We start from the raw sequence: 18157 nt of genomic DNA, 5'->3' as shown, positions 1-18157 counted from the left end.
AATTATACATACTGAAATAATAATTCCTTCTGGTAAAATCTGGTCTATCAGATTTTCAGACTTCTAATAAATCCAGTAACTAATCAAAAGCTAAATAGCTTTTAAAACTGATAGGTACAGATTATATTGTTACATTGAACTCTCATTGTAACACTTCTGCATGTTACAAAATCTAAGTTACCTAATGCATCAGACTAACATAGGAGAATTCTCAAAGCCAACTCAACTCTTCAGTGACTCAGATGCAAATTCTTTTACTGACATAAAAAACCAGCTTAGTATATAACGTCATTCATAAATTTCAATGTAAATATTTTATCACAAATATTATGAAAGCACTACCTATTAAGGTTGCTCCTTTCTAAGTGGAAGTGACTTGAGACACTGATTTTTGTATTGATAAAACAATAATGGAGAAACATGCTTTTTTGTGTATTTATGGATACAGTTTTGTGTGAAACAATTTTTTTTAATGGTCACACCTTATTAGGTAGTATTGGACAAAAAAATAGCAGGGAAGACATATATAACAACATCCATATGACAAATGCCCTACAGTTTTTCAAAGTGAATATGAGAATTGAATAGTATTAGATACATCCTCAGACTACCAAGTGTCCCTAGGTCTGTCACTTCCCTACAAATTTTTATTTTCACTACAAAATTAATAAATACCAGAACACATTTCTGGTGAAACTGTGTCATCCTCAAAGACACCACAAAACTCTGCTGTAACTTTTGCTTTTCAACACTTGCCTGTATAAGCACTTTGGAGGGTACTAAAAACAGACTACAGTTTCTCAGTGAAGATTTCTCTTTTTCCTATACAGGTTTTCTTTATCACAGCAAAAATCACAGATATTATTCTGCGGCCCTGCATAAAACCTTTGCTCAGTTCAGCAAAAACACCAGATCTCCTTCAACATCCGAAGATACATCCATTTTCATGTCCTTGAGCATATTTTTTTTTCTCTTCACAATCAGAAATTCCACAAAAATGCAATAAATAACAAAGAGCAATATCTGAGTCCTTGTGAGGTTAATACCTCACATTAAAGGCCCGACAGAACACGTATTCAGGAAGAGGGGAAAGCCCCAAGTTGTTAAAGTTTCTTTTTTAGGTCACTCACCTTAGGTAACTCCCACTCTGATCGGGAACCATCAGCACTGTAGTAGTATGGTCTACCTTGTTCATCTGCATGTTTTATCCACTGCAGAAAGAAATGTGATGATAGAAAACATAATCAGAGTGACAATCACAACAGTACATCTCTGAGACCTGAGATTTAAAGTTAATTTTTAATTAAGTGCCATCCACTTCAGCAGTGTCTAATGCACAGCCTCCATTAACTAACCAGGGTTAGATTGCAATGAGAGCAAGAGTTTCCAATATCCTGGTTTTTCCTTCTGTAACTCCTCAGAAAAAAAGTCCTGCAATATCACACAAGAGATTGTGATAAACAGATATTTTTTTGCCATATCTCATTCTTATCAACATTACATTGTCAGTTTAGGGAGGCACAATCTTTCCATCAGATCTGCACCAGGATCTTATACATAAAATTACAAGAAGTTCAATCAGCAACTGCTGGTAGTTTGAGAGATATATGCACTTGTTGAACAACTTTTAAAAACATCAATGGAAATATGAGATGCAGTCCCTAGAGAAATCCTGAAGAAGATAATGTAATTTCTCTAATCTCTACAAGCACCTCCCACAAAGAGGTAAACCTATGACAACTGGGATTGGTCATGCAGAAAGAAAGAATTTTAATGAGCAAAAATCAACAAGATGATTGCAGAAAAATACAGAAACACTCACAGCAAGGCTCTTGGCTCAAGCAGGTTTCACAAGATTGCCTTCCTATAACTGTTTGTGGTAGGAAATGCTGTTTTTTGTCAATCCCAGTGCACTTAAAAAAGAAGGCTGCATTTTTGCTAAAACATAGGAATGTGCTTTACAGATGTTTGTCAGAAACAGATTAAAGAGGATAAAATTCTACAATTGACATAAATCCAATTATTTAGAAACTTCTTGCAAATAAAACTTGCATACTTAACTGGAGAACAGGTGGTGCTGTAATATGATAAACAAAGTACTGTTTCACTGAACACTTCAGAAGTTTAAAAAACTCAAAATGCAACTTCAGTGAACAACTTTAAAAAATGGACTGCTTTACAAATATAAACAAATACTGTAATTTATCCTGTGTGGGAGAAATTTTTACAGCATGCCCAGAATCACAGTAAGTTGTCAGTAGCAACTAGATAATAAGAGCTGAGCATAAATCTGCTGATATGGCTGTAGTTTAATTAAGAAGTTTGTCTACATCTGAAAGCTGTAGTGAAAATCTCTAATAAAGGAAATTATGGAAGTGATAAAGTAGCACTATTCTGTTTAAAAACATCTTAACTGGAAGGTCTATGTAGACAAGAACAGCTCTTAAAAGACAGTAAGAAAAACTTATTGGTATGAAGTTCATTCCTGAAGCATAACCAAGAGGATGGGGGAGGACAAGAACTAAAAAAAAATATATACATGGTATGTTCATTTAATATAATCTGATATGCAACTGGAAATAAAACTTCTAATAATTTAAATTTAAATAACAAAAAACATACATTAAAAAAGTCAGTACATTTGCTAAAGCTTCATGCATAGTTTAAAAAAAACCAAAAGGAGATACTACTGAGGTATGCTCTTCACTTTTGGAAATGCAGGTTTCATTTCTAGAAGTGAATTAGTGGAAAAGATTTAGAACACATGATGAGAAGAAGGAAAAAGTACCTTTTCATTAGTATAGTCATTGGTATATAAGGTTTGACCATGTTCATCCAACTCTTCTGACCAACCCTTTGGAGGAGAACCATACTGACTATCTGACTGGCTGTAACAAGAACTGTGGTCGTTTTCTTCTGATGAAAGATGCTACAAGTAGTCAGAAACATATAAGGCAGTTTTGAGAATGAAAGTGCTTTAAAATCTGAAAGATCAAAGATTATTTGACTAGAAAGAGAATAGTAATGAAATCAGGGAGTTCACATTTTTATACGTTATATGAGAGAATGAGAAGCATTTTTACAGAACCAACAAGTCAAAGTATTTTCAGAACAACTAGCTTATACTGATACATTTCTTTTTATTTCCACTATACCATGTTTCAGCTAGTCAAATTTAAACTCCAGGGGTTTTGCCTATCTAAATTTCATTCCTACAAATTTACATTACTGAATGATGAAGAAAGTTAGCTTTAGTAATCTGCATTGCCTTAAAAAAACCTGGGAGCCCTGCTGCCTTGGTTTTCTACCAACATCCCAAATTTCACACCTAAATCCTTCTCCTTTTCTCAAATACATCTGGAAACACAATAGTGATTGAGGACAACTTGAAACTCCAGTTCCACCTTCTTAGGTCCCAGCATTTTACAGTATTTGCCCAATGCATCTTAAAAATATTATAAATTTCCTCTGTCCTCCTTCCAACTCTGATACATATGACAAAGAGCATTGCAAAAGCAAGGCTTTCCACCAGGCACAGCTAGCTGAGGTGAAAAATTGCTTTCTGAAGGTAGAAGTAAATTATGATGTTAGGAACAGGCTTGGTGTGTAACACAGAGAAAAGATCTTACACACACATCAAACAATTTCTGTTCCCCCATAAACCTTTTTCATCCCCTTGCTAACACAAGCATCCATTGCATGCATCAAAAAAAAAAAAATCTCTCTGCTTTCATCTCCCACAACATCTCTACACCATGGTCTCCTGAGGAATTCTATGCAGATTTCCTCTATCAGTGTCTTGGACCCTCAGCTAGCAGGAGGCATAACATTTAAGACATCCTGCTACTCAGAAACTACAGGAGTAAAATACTATGGGGTCAATAACACTGGCATAAGGGTCTTGAGTAAAACTGTAAGGCAGGAGAGAGACACAATTTCAATTTTAAATAGGAAACAACCTCTCCCAAAAAAATTAAGTCTTACAAAAAATATTCAATTATCAGAATTCCCAGTTTTTAAAAAGTCAGTGGGTTTGAAGACTGCATGCTTAGTGACATATCCAAGTGATTTCTACCTAGGTTTTTGGTGTTACTTTTCTGAGTACCTCACCACTTGTGTGGCACAAACTCCTTCAACTGACCTGAGCCAACTTACCAAGCACAGCAAAACCCACAGGAAATTTTTAGGCCATTAATTAAGGAACATGAAAAAATGTACATGTCCTCTACAGCTTACAGAACATGTAAGCATGTAAATTATGGATTAGCCAATGCTACCTCTCTTGCACATGGGGCAATGTGAAATTCTCATGTGCCAAGTCCTAACCACTGTGGGAAGGGGAGGGAGCAGGGTGGGGGGGTGTCTTCAGTCCCATTTTTACACTTGCAGAATTAAGACTGAAGAGTTGCCAAGGGTGCTACTGGCCCCATTTGAACTACAGTTTCATGGGATAACTATACTGTATACACGTATTTAAATTTACATGGTTTTAATGGTTAAATATTAATTTAACTGACATATGGCCAATCAGTGTAGAAGACTTTGGACGTTTTTTATCATTACTATCTGCAGAGATATGACCTAATAATATAATATATTGGTATTTGCCTCTTCCAAGCCACTCCTGATACTGAAGAAACACCCTACACAGGTAAAAGTAAACACTGGACGTAAAAATGAAAATTCTCCTAGAAAAACCACTGTTGTATAGTAGGAATGACTGTTAATGTGTCTATCTGCACGGCATCCATATAATAATAGTTTAGATGCTGCAAAGCTTAACTCATATCCTGTACATTTGCAGACCTAAACTTCAACAAAATTCCTGAGTTGTTACAAATTTTACCAAGCTAAGGTATTCCTTGTCCCTCAGCTGTCAATTTCATTTTCAACACTTTTTCAGCATTAACTGCCTACATGTTTTTTTCATATTGTCCGTGCTTTATCTTGTCTCATCCTCAGTTATACTACACCACAAATAAAGCCATCTTAAGCAGACAGCTGCCCCTCACACCTTATAAGAACTTTGCTGTGACATTAAAGGGAATTATAGAAAAAGTCCCCCACATCATTGCTTCTATTGTCATTCTTGGCTTTTTTCCATTTACATAAAAAATTCCCGGGGGCAGAGACCAGTTCATCCCCATGCAATTAATAGGAACAGCTATCTGTCTTCCTTCTATCACTTAACCAGTCTAGCTTTTAATGTTACTACTACTTGTGAAAGTGAAAGTAATCAGGAAGAATACTAATTAAGGAAGCTACCATCCCTTTATTACTGTTTGTTTATTTTGAAACAAAAAAACATGGAATGAAATCTCATTCTGATCACATGATTTAAATTCTAGGTTTGATATTCAGTTAAATCCCATTTTCTTTTCAACAGCTGTTGGGTAATTTGTGGATGTCTACTTCATATTATGATCTCCTATCTAGGTATTAGGGGTTTGCCTCATTCCTTTCACAGTTCAACTTAAGTGAATCACTTCACTTGACTCATTTCTCCTAGTTACTGTTAAGCACTCCTTCCTCAAATACATTAACAGGTCACTGCCTCTAATACATTTTATCTGTAATTCCAAAATCTTATACACTTTCTTACAGGCCCTGTTGATAGGACTTCACTGCTTCCCCACATCCCATCCATGTAACATGTAACATCCATTTAACTGTCATGACCTACAACTATTTTCTTTGTGCCATGTCTGTGACCACCTACTTTGGCAAATAAGGTACAATTCTGCCTCTTTCTAATTATCCAATAAAATTCAATTTCCGAATCACAAAATTCGAAGACCAACTATAAACTATGTCACATTTCATATATTACTCAGATATTAGCATATGTGATCACTCAGTTCTCATTTTTACATCACTTTTCATTTTGCTACCTAATACAACACAAGCTCCTCTGAGGACAATCAGTAGAAACTAGGATTTAATCCTTCTGCACATACTCCTTTTTTATTTAAAGAGTGTAACTCAGACTAGTATAAAAGTTAACTTATAATAATTAAGACATGTGAGCTCTAGTTTTTCCTAATCAGACAAAATTTGGGATGCCCTACATTTTACGGTAGCTTAGGCTTGGATCTCAGCCTTTACACTCTGTATTGGATTAAGTACCCAGAGGTTCCAAAAGGGAACACGAACGGTGGGGTGCGAAGTATGTTCCCAAATGCAGAACACGAAAGGAAAGAAGGGAGAGTGGTGGGGGAAAGACAGCTTCAAAATCAACACATGACTGCTGGTAAGTGGATTGACATGACCGTGCAACATGTATCTCTCCCCAGACTCATATCTTGATAACCCAGTCAAGACACAAATTACCTAAGGAGCTTATGCTACTGGAAATACAGACTTAGTGTCTAGTTGAAAATCAAAACATGTATCATCCATCAGTTTCACAAAGACTGAAAACTTGATAGACGTAACTGTCTGATGGCCAACTTGTGATACCTGACGCATCACAAACAAACAGAAGAACTGAGATGAAAGAAATTATGGGCAATTTTAAAAAATAAATTAAAAAATCAAGTGTTCTGAAGATGCAACCACGTGGTGAAGTGATGGTACAGACGTATGAGCAAGAGTCAGAGGGACTGCTTGCAGATGGGGAGGGAGGAATAATTCTTGCAAGTCCTTCCATGAAAAGAAGGAAGAACTACAACAATGAGAAAACCAGTTACACTTACGACAAGGAGAATTACTACTCAAAAAAGCAAGCACCTTATCCAGACTAAAACCAGTCTTATCCAGCAAAAGAACAGTCAGTGATAAATTAAGAGACCATCGCCAGAGATAACAAAGGGACAGGCATAAATATTACATCTGTCTGCCTGTTGCTGCCATTCTCCTGTGGCAAGAAAATTTAGCTATTTAAATGCTTGTGGATGTCATGGCTGCTGTGAAGGCCATTGCCAAAAGAAATGAAAGGTTTCCTTTTCCCTTTCCTCTCCTGTTCCTGTTCCTACCTTTCCAGAGGTAGACTTTTGTGACAGGCCTGCAGCAATCAAAAATTTTTGAGCAGTCCACAATTAAATTTTAAAACTAAACTCTGGGTTTAAAGTTTTTATATATATATTGGATATATAGAGAGACTATATACAGCTGGCGCAGGAGAAAATTCACCAAAACTGTATATATATTTGAAAAGGGTATATAGAAGTGAAATATGTAGAAGAGTTCTTGATAAATATTTGCTTTTTCTCTCCATCAGGAAACTGGTTAACCTCAATACTGTTTGGACACAAGAGCACTACTTTAAGCATATCTAAATAGAAGTATCCATCTTCCAATTACTCCTTTGCTTTATCTGAACCACTGCAGTTCAGATAAACACAACCCACCATCAGGCTTTCCCTAGCAACTGGCTGCACAGAATAAATTGGCACCTCAAATATTAGTCCAAATCATCTTTTAACATAAATAACTTCTTGGTGAGCTTCAACTGTCTCAAGCAAGATCAGTAGCAAAGCTTTGCCAAAAGGCTTTGCAAAAGCAAAACTTTTACATAATGAAAAAAAAATCCATTGATATATCTAAAGAATATGTTAATGGCCTGAACATAATCTAGTCAAAAGCAGCAATATCTGCTATGGGGCTGTCTTTACAGGCATTTTTACAAGTTACTACTCTTGCACACAGTTTATGTACACATTCTTGTACACAAAAGCAACTCAAGTGAAACTGTTGGCTGCTTCATACCAGGACATATAACCAAAAAGACAAAGGAAGACACTCCTTGACACTCAGAGGTACCAAATTCCACAGCAAAAGACCATTCATATGCATTACAATCTCATTGCTTTTGATCTCAGAAGGAACTACCTCATGATCTGCATGGCTCTGGGAATCCCCTTTATTAATGCTTGCATCTCGGGCCCACCGTGGAGGTTTCCAGGTTCGTTCCTGTGATCCTCTGTTGTAGTAATAACAGCGTCCTGTTGTATCTTTATGGGTTTCCCATTCCCCATTTATTTGGACTGGAGCACTTGTAGGTAGTGGTGGAAGTGCAGACTGAGATATTTTCAGTTCTTGTAAATTAGCATAAACTGGTGAATCAGGCCTCCCTTGGCTTGGTGGAGTAGTTGGCTATTGAGAGAAGAAATGCACTGTTAACGAGCAAATGAATTTTCGAGTGCTCCCTTACAAATCAGAATACAGTAGTAAAACAAACCAACAAACTCCTTTTTTTTTTGGTTAAGTACAAAAGCACAAAGGACAGCCACAAAATGCTGGGGTGAAAGAACATTAGATTCTTAATTCTAAGGTAGATATCACAAACTATATTTATTTAATACTGAACCAATTTTTCAGCATTTCTGCAGATGACAGCTGATAATTATGTCTTACAGTGGATTTGAAATACACTGGAATCGTCATCAAAAAATTATATGCTTGTCATGTCTTGCAGAAAAACTTCAGCTTTACAGTTCAAGTACTGCTCAGAAACTGTAAGAAATGTGATCTTGTTCAAGACAATACACAGCATTTCTGAGATGCCACTTGTTAGGCAAAGATTGCTCCCCAACCTTTCCACCTCACTGTTAATAGAGCGATGGTGAATGTAAAGCAGCACTTTTGTATTCTCAGCAAGGTCTAAAGAGGCAGCTCAGTCAGAAAGACGAGCACAATGTTGTGACTAAGAAACTCTGAAAAACACCTGGATGGTTTACCTGTATGCCTTTTCAAACATGCTTACTTAAAAATATTTTGGGCAACATCACCAAGTGTTTCAATTACCCCTCTCTTCTTGTAGAAATTAAGTGGATATTCTTATCCACCTGATTTTTTTCACATACATGCACAAAAGTAAAACAAACACCTACAAGAAAACAAAACACTAATGACAATTTCTTACAAATAAGCAGTTTGCTAACATGACAGCCAGCAGAAATTACAGTTAAAACACCACAGAACTTACTGAAACCACAAATACTTCCAAATGAGCCACTATGGTGCTTAGAAGAGAAATAAAGCTTCAGACGTTCAATTTTTAAAGTCTAATACAAACACACCATGCAGAATGTAAGAGCATGTGTTTTCGTGAGAGCTGTGATTATAAGATTGGGAAAGCAGCTAGTTATTAAATCAAATTAAAGAGTTTCCTGGTAATGCACTGCCATTTCTATATTTTGGGGTACAATTTTTAAGCACTCTAAAGGAAAGATGTATACAATTTATACCATCCCCTTGGTTTTAAATGAGCAGTTTTGCTGTAGGCAAGTCCTTGTGCCTCCTGTTGCTATTGCATTACATAAAAGATCTTTTATAATGTACTTTTAAACATTAAAATCATAAGATGCTAATCTAGGCCACATCTAATCATAAATTATCTGGGTTTGCTCAGGCAAGACAGAATATCATACCACACAATCAGATATAAACTGATTGCACCATAGGTAGAACCAAATATGGGCAATATCCACAACCAAAGGGGGAAACATCTAGAGAGGAACTTAATGAGATTATAACGGGCATGGGCTTGTTTTGCGTGCCTTTAAAAGAGACAACACAGCTTACTAACTATAGCAAGTACAGTACATCTAAGGCAAACCACAAGTCCTGAAAAAAAAAAACCTGCAGTCCTGGCAAAATCAGAGAGCCAAAACCAACTAGGAAAAATCTGTAACAAAACTTGATTAAAATAAAAGGCTATTTTTCTACCATCCAAATCACACCTGCCTTTATTTTTTTTCCTTTTTTTTTTTTTTTTTTTTTTTTTTTTTCCTTTTGTGAGGAGGGTAGAACAGCTGCCTTTGGTAGAGTTGATCTTGAGAGCACTAAGAGCATAAACAATACTACTGTGAACAAAGCACCACTACCATCTTCAAGGATGAACCAATTCACTGGGATGCTGGGGCAGTAATCTTGATGCCTCCTCGTTCAAGAGCACCGTTTCTCTCTTGGTGTCCTAAGAGCCTGCAGAGCTGCATCTCCCACACGAACCACCCTGCCATGAAACCACGGGGTTTGTCATTGAAATGACTCCACAGAACGCACAAACCTCCAGCTCCTTCCTCTGTTTTAAGGAAGTGGCAAAAGTGGCACCACCAAGCACCCTGGCTGCTGCCGTGGGGCGCTGGTGGCTTGCACAACCCTCACCTCCTCCTCTTCTACACAATGCAGTAAGGCAGCTTTCCTGTCTGGCCCGCATTTAACAGCTGCTTTTTTGTTTTAATTAAGACAGTTAAGTACCATCATTAAAAGAACAGTTCTGTGTATTAATAGAAGTGTTTTCCAAATAGAAAGCCTGTGACACAGAATGCTTGGTATAGTTTTTCAAACATTTTCTCAAGCAACACGTAGGAGTATGGCTCAGAGGCCTCACACTGAAGTTTTCAACCATTTCAGCATTATAACCAGCACAACTCCAGATGAAACTGCAGGACACAGATGTGCTCAGCCAATACTGGGAGCTCGCAGCTGAAGTACTGCCACATAACTTGGGCAGCATAGTTATGTTTAAAACAGTAACAAGATATGGAAGTGTAATGAGGGATTTTCTTCTGAATGCTTAGTGCTTCCAAACTCAATATGCCAATTCCTGATTTTCAAGGAAAAGACAATTTTGTCCTGAGCAACAAACAAGACAGCTATAGCTGTCCTGCCTGGACAACCCTCCAGCTACTTTTATTCCCTGTTGTTTTCTCTTCTGACAGATGTTTCAGGGAGAACTGCATGATTTTAAAAAGGTACCTGGAAGTTACTGCTTTCAGTGAAGCATTAAGAAAATGCAAAGCCACCAATCTGACTAAAACACACAGCTTAGATCATAAGTACATCTTTGAGGAATACGACTTTGTTATCAGGAACTATTTTAAATAACCTTGTAGCACACAACGAAACTTCCTCATACCCCAAGCCATGCAAGGAGGTATGTTGTTGTGTCTGTGATTGTGCTCAGTTCAACAGCACCCAACCTTACCAAGGCTGATTTTGTCAAGAGTTTCTTATTTATTGATAACAGAAACAGTTTTTTAGAAGTTCAGAGTTTCCTGAAATCATCATTAGTGTACATTCTACGCCAGTGATGGCAGGAAGGTCAATCCCCCCTTGCCCCGAACCCTCAAGCTGGGAAGGGGAGTTCCACAGGCAGGTCAGAGTGGATGTCCCTGTGAAGCTCCCGGGCACTGCACCACCTCCCCCTTTCCTTTCAGATGAACATTTCGTGAGTTCACAACTGAGTACTGCAAAGAACTTGAATAGTTTCAAACCAAAAAGCACATTAATTTAACTTTCATTTATCAAAATCATTACTCACTGACCATATTAATAAGAACAGACAAAGCATTACCTAGATTAAAAGAGTTTCTGATCACTTCCATGGGTGTATGCCCAAAACCAGACATACACAGTTAAGCGAGATTTAAATACATACTAAATGCTAAACAGGACTTCCAGCAAGAACTTCCCTCCCTGAGGGCTTTTTCTGCTCTATCAAACTCTGAATGCTCATAAACATGGAATTAAATGTTCACAAAGAGACTCCGTGCCTTCACATTATCAGAATTGCAAGAACACGTCCTTCAACATGCCCATGCATGCACACACAAAATGCCTTATACTCCAAACATTTCAACATTCATTTGCTATTTGATATGGATTTCAGACATTTTCATGTTGCTTTCTCCTCCTAAGAACAGTGAAGGACTCTTGCTAGAAAAGTGATGTAGGAAAATTAGAAAGCAAAAATACTTCCATGACACTACAACCTGAATGAAAATTGTGCAGCCATTAAGCACTCTGGCAACTTCAACAACATAAGGACCTCTCCCAGAGCTCAGTAATGCTCTGTATAATACTGTAGAAATCTGCCACATTTAACCCCAGTCTCTCAGAAAAGTCTGCTAGCACTAAATCCTTGCTAATTGATAAGGAAGAGTTTCATGCAGGCAGGACAAAGTTTCCAGGATCAACACACAGCATTCTTCAAACAGAGACTGCACACACAGCATTTTCAGAACACAGTTTTTATACTGGCACAGTAGGAAGCAGATATGGGCCTTTAAAAAAAACAACCTGTTAATCATTCATGAATGAACAGTCAACATTTTAACAAAGGCCACAGATATGCTATCAGGCCGCTGGAAACCTGAACTCAGTGCAATGGAAAGCAAATGTACACATTCTGGTAATGAAAAGTACCTTGTGAAGGAGCATAGTATGCCAGCAACAAAAAGCCAGAAAACAAAGTTTGCTTGTAACTGGTAATTACCTTTTTCCTTTTGTAGAACATAAATTCAAGACAAAAGCTTCTAGAACATAACAACTGCCTAAAGAATGACTGCAATGCTAGCCTGCAAAACATGACCTAGCACACATCGAATTGCTTTCGCTGTCGTGCCTCTATTTGCAGCTTCTCCTAATGTTATAAACCTGAATGCAAAAGCTTTCATTCCAGCAGCAGCATTCAGATTGCTGTAAATAACTGCTAAAAATTAAGAACCTCAAAAAAAAAAAAGTAAAGGCAAATCTCAATACCCTTTATGAAGTTAGAAGCAGCAGATTGTCCATACTCATGCAAAAGAGCAACATTATACTGAAGAAAGTAAGGGAATACTGTCTCTGCAACAGCAAGCTGAAGAAAGGAGAACAGGCAAATCCCACAGCATCCTGAGACTGGGAAAGAAGCATCCCAGTTCCCTCAACAACTGAGCTTCTTGCCAAGGAATTGCCATTGTCCTTTTAGGAAGGCCAGGGACTTCAATACCAGCTTTATTCAACAGGAATGACACAAAAGAAATCTCAAGAACTCTACAGTTTCATTTTCATAAAGTGACAGCTTCGACTGGAATAATTAGCTCATCTTTTCCTTCCTCTTTCTGCTTTTGGTTTATATTTTTACGAACATGTTCTGGACTCTATTTTCTTTCTAACAGATACAGTTATATTTACAATTTATACCCAAAAACCCACGAGGGAGATTTTTCAGTGAGTCTTCTACTACCTCAGAGGTGAATAGAGCAAACTAATTTAACGAGCCAAATTGAAAGGGGAACTGAAACAATTTTTTGTGCTCTATCCTTCTCCAACACAGGCTGGATAATTCACACTGTAAGTCTAAGGAACATATAAAACAATGAGAGTAAATATTATAAGCCTGTTAACAGCCGATAATAAATTTCAGACAAGCTATAGTAATGCAAGTGTTATTTAACTGCACTGAAATTCTTGTGCTCAGTTGATTTGCTGTTATAAAGTGTAAGAAAAACATAGGACATTGAAAAGCAATACAGAATTAAAATCATCCCATACAAATCATTCAAAATATCTGCCTAATAAAGGCCATTCAATGGTTAAATGTTTAAAGTGTCCCATTTAAAAATTAAGCAGATAGATTCAAAATAATTTTTTAATGGCTAGTCAGTAACTTTTCATTAGGCTGAAAACAGTTAAGTATGATTCACCTTTGCTAATTTTATCTTTCAGGAAATTTTGTATGTTACTTACACTGAATTACAGGCTGAAATATTACTTCCTTCTATTACTGGAGATAGTTGCATACAATTAATTTTATTATATCTATTTCTATTAATATTTTGTTTAATGAAACCATATTATGAAACAGAGTCTTAGTACATAGGACATCAGGGTTCCCAGAATGTACTTGTGTTATTTCAGCTATGTAGGTTCCCTTCTGTTTTAGCTCTCTCATAACACAAAAAAAAATTCCTATAGTTGGTGAAAATATAAATCTTTATCTAGTGCTACTGCAATCTGCCAATATCTAGGTGCATAACAAAAAGCCCCTCAAACTAAATACATTCCCTTCCCTTTCAGGCCAAAAGAAATGACTTAAATTATTTTCATACTCATCAAGATAATGATTTATTTAATTGTATTGCAAAATCCTGCAGCACAGAAAGCGAAAGGTGGCTGCTTCCACCACATTCACAACACTTGGGAACTTAAATGGAAACTGGCTGCAGCAGCAGGACACAGCCTGTGACAGGAGGGAGCACTTGGCTGGGTCTTGGAGTACCAGAGACCACTCCCAGATCATCCATCATAAATGACCGATCAAAGAAAATTGATGGAAAACCTTTTTTTCCCTGCATGCTCTGCAAATTTCCCATTCAAATTTCTGCAGTTGCTCACTGCATGAGCAAACTATTACATACGAATGTAGGAAGTTTATAGCAATAAAAAAAGTATACTGAAGGACTGCAACAGTGATGTCAAATATTTTAAAAAATGGAAATAAGATCTTACAATGGGATCCTTTGTAAAACATGCACAAAGATGACAGTGTTTACCATACTCGTACTTTGCCACTTGCACAATCTAGCTTCTCCCTTCCATAAAAAAGCTTTTGTCCAAGGACATAGTCAGGGCCGCTTTTCCTATAGCAGAAAATTTCAATACCATATGAAACACTTTTATGTCATACATGCTTACACAGCAAGCTGACCCCAGCTAGGAAAGAGTGGCCAAATTTGACAATGTTGGAAAGTCAGACAGTAAATTTCCTCCACTCCTGTTCCTCCCTGTTCACTTCACCAGATCAAATACTGATACTTTCAACACACATAATATAGTTATCTGTAACCTAATTCAGAAATTTAGTCCGTATCTTGAACAACCTGGATATGCCATACAGAAGGAGATTTACATGTTTATTTTTTTCTCCACTTTTATGGAAGTTAATTTCAAGTTGCTTCTGCATTTTATTTAACTGCTGTCAATTCCTGAGCTCTGTGGAGACCACAGTACATGTCTGAATGCAGACATGAGAATAATAAAGCTGTTGGGAATAATCTGTGATGTCTCTCAAGGACATATTCTATAAAAACCAAGATAATACACTAAGAAAACACAAGAAAAGCCTAGCTTGCTCTCTCCAGTGTAAAATTATCCTGCAATAGGCCAATAGGTACTGCTTTTCAGATAGGAAGCATCCCAAGAGCACAACAAGCTGTTCAGTTGTTTTAGAACTGTTACAGCAGAATAATCAAAGTTTCAGAAGTAGGGGAGATTCCTCACTCATCAAACCATTTACTATTTTAACTGGTTTAATGTATAGCTGTGCATCTCATTTGCCTCAGAAAGGTGAAAGTATTCTTAAGGACAGATTATTAAGATCTTCATGGAACACTTCTATGCTGTATCCATTACAGAAACAGCACATCTAAGAAGTTAGCTCCTATGAAATATTACTGTAGGAATAGTGTAGAATGATATTAATTGAACTCGTAATAGACTAAAGGTCATGCAAAACTTTCCATTATAGTAACTTCAAACTGCATAGCAATTTTTTCTACACTTTACATTTTCAAAAGTACAGATCCCATAGCCTTTAAGTGTACTTTTGAGGGTCCAGTGCTTACACAAAGTAGTGTAAAGCCAGGAACCCATGAAAAGTGTAGATGGGAAAGTAAACACCACCTCTGATAAAATTCCCCAAGTTACTGAAGTTGTAGTACTGAGCAAGCTCAAATCCCTAAAAGATAGTTTGAGAACCACTTGAATAAACAGAATGAAGTCTAAATACTACCACACAAGTTACCAAATCCCCATCATTCAGTAGAGCAAAAACTGTAATAGTCTACTATTAGAAATAGGAGGAAAACCCCAGAACAATTAAGAATTTTTAACCTCTATATGTGTATTATAATGGTTCACTTTCACAGTAGATAGTTGGGGATTCTTGAAAAAATAGAGAAAATAACAATTTGCAAGAGACAGTTCTAAAACAGAGCAGTCATCAAATCTGTGTTCTGTTAGAAAGGGTATTTAATTCCAAACACTTGAAAAGAAAATGCACAACTCCCACACAGTTTACAGCTGCTGTCCTTTTACTCTGCTGCAAAAGCAGATTTCACTTGTGTGAAACTCAGCTTCACCAAATGTTGTTCGTGGCAGCAAATTCTGCAAGCGTTTGTTACAGTAGTAGTTCTTTGTTAGGTGTTAGAATAATTTCAAAATACCTTCCTGAGCTTATGATCTGCAACACTTAGAAGTTTTTAGTAACATATGCAGCTGCAGAACATCACCAGTATTCAAACAGTATGAGCACAGCTGATGTATGAGCACACTTACTGGGATACTGGAAATATCTTAGGGGATTAATTAAGGTAGCAAACCCCAGTGAAGAACACAGTTATCTGGCCTAGGAAGCAAAGTATCAAATCAGATACTAGAATGGCATCTGTTGATTTGCCTTACTAATATATTAATAGTAATACTTTCTGTTGTGCAACTGGTAGGCTCCAGTCACTTTATACCCTGCTACCCTCCACATTTGCCTCTCCAAGCATTCCCTGAGCTTATTACATGCAACTACCATCCACAAGCTACTATACCTCTCATGTACCCCAAAACTCCAGAGGGCAATTTCCTTGATTACACTGTCCCACTTGGGAATAAACTTCAGAAAGAGCCAATGTAGCTGTAGCTATTCACATTAACTTCCATAAACATCGTATTAAATCTTGGGAAACAAGCTTCAAGACTTCTCAATTTATCAACAGCAACACCTGAAAAAGCATGTTCCAGGGATCCTGACTGGCTGAACAATTTCAAAATACATGATTTGAAGAACCACACTTGACATACTGTAATGCTAACTCTATACCTTTACAATCCAAAACACAAATAATACACCCCAAAGTCTAGAAAAATCATGATAAAATCTGTTCATTAAGTAATGTATTCACACACTGGTATAAAAAACTTGGATTAGGGAAATAAGAATCTCAGGATGTTCTTAAGTCTGTACAAACAAAGTCCATGTTTCTAACTTCAGGCAATGTTTTTCATGAGCTATCCTTTTTAACACATCAGAATATCTACTATTAGAAAAAACAAAGAGCGTTTTTTCACTTTTTCCTTTTGAAAAAACTGGTTTGCTCATCTTAGCAGAAAGGGAAGCCAAGAGAAAAGTAACTTGCCATTTTAAATGTGTTAGTTACCCTAACTACCCATGCACACAAGCAAAGAATTTCTTTTGTGCAGAATGCAGAAGCAACACTGACACTTCTGCTTATACCAGGAGTTCAGCAAATGCCTTTGCTAATTCGGTTCATGTAACCAAATTAATAAAGCACATAGTTCAATGGACTCAGCCATTCTAAACTCACAGTTTAGAAAACAAGAAAAAACACAAATTTATCTGTTTCAGAAAATAAAAGATTGATGATACATTTTTAAGACCTAGCTATGCTGGCCTACTGGCCACTGGCTACCAAAAGGAGCAATCCCATCTCCCTTGCCATTTGCACCCCTGATGCTGATGTGATGCTGCAGGAAAGGGATGGAAAGAAACAGGAATGGCAATAAATTAACCCCATTGAGACTTTAAAAACAAAACAAACAAAACCCCACAAACAAAAATCCCTCCCATATTTAGACTCCTTAGGTGTTTGCAGGTCACTGCAAGGTCAGCCAGAGACACCTCTGAAGTGTCTGACTAAGGCAGCAGGAGAGCAGAACCTTCTCTTTCAGAACCTCTCTGTTAGTTCTTAAGGAGGTTTAGCTGCCTAATTAAATTCCAAAGGTGGCTGAGAGAAGGAATTATCTTCAAGTAACTAAACCAGAATCAGTTATAGAAACAATAATAAGTAAAGAAGTGTCTATTTCTCGCAGGGACAGGAAAAAAAAAATGGCTAGAATGAAGGGGGGGGGAAGTTACTTATGTATGGAACAAAGAATTAAATTTTGCAACACCCTGATCAGGAAAACAGGGAACTTTCCTTGAAAGTTTAAGTGCAGTTCAGCCCACAACCTTCAATAGCACTTATGGTATTCCTGCTTCTGTCCCTATGCAGTGAGAAAGAACCATAATGCAGTTGTTCTCCATTTTCCTTTCTCACAAGGCTTTGTAAACAAGGTTGCATTACAAATCTGTAACCCTCATCCTGAAAAGCAGCACGTTCACATCTGAAGTTTGAAACAAATGGAGAAGCTATTTAAAGTATACAGTAAGAAGCTGATTTATTGTACAAGTATGCACAACTGAAATGTTGGGTTTTAGTCCTTGTTTTTTCTTAAGGAAAATCAGTAGCCTATAAGAAAGAACAGTACAGTACCATGGTGATTGGAGCATTAAAAAACTGAAGTAGAAGAGGCCTCATGCTGTCAAAGAAGGAAATAAGTACCCCAAGTAGCTCAGGCAGAGAATAACAAATATTTTTGAGATGACTAAGGATAGCTC

The 18157-nt window shown here is 37.0% G+C and overlaps 1 protein-coding gene across 10 annotated transcripts in view; it reads right to left on the bottom strand.

Annotated features, from left to right (window-relative positions):
* ARHGAP12 (Rho GTPase activating protein 12) overlaps positions 1 to 18157 on the bottom strand; it is a 76296-nt gene that overhangs the window by 35475 nt on the left and 22664 nt on the right. For 6 of the 10 annotated variants that reach the window (XM_048293715.1, XM_048293706.1, XM_048293639.1 and 3 more), the window contains 3 exons: positions 7831 to 8094; positions 2789 to 2929; positions 1131 to 1211 (listed from right to left, as the gene is read on the bottom strand). In XM_048293715.1, coding sequence (XP_048149672.1) covers positions 1131 to 1211; positions 2789 to 2929; positions 7831 to 8094 — 486 coding nt within the window. The remainder of the gene's footprint in view (positions 1 to 1130; positions 1212 to 2788; positions 2930 to 7830; positions 8095 to 18157) is intronic. The other 4 variants (XM_048293666.1, XM_048293685.1, XM_048293676.1 and 1 more) reach the window with 2 other exon arrangements.

The sequence above is a fragment of the Corvus hawaiiensis genome, chromosome 1 (genome assembly GCF_020740725.1).
Source record: "Corvus hawaiiensis isolate bCorHaw1 chromosome 1, bCorHaw1.pri.cur, whole genome shotgun sequence".
Taxonomy (NCBI): Eukaryota; Metazoa; Chordata; class Aves; order Passeriformes; family Corvidae; genus Corvus; species Corvus hawaiiensis.
The sequence above is the reverse complement of the archived record's forward strand: the minus strand, read 5'-3'. Positions and strand labels throughout refer to the sequence as shown.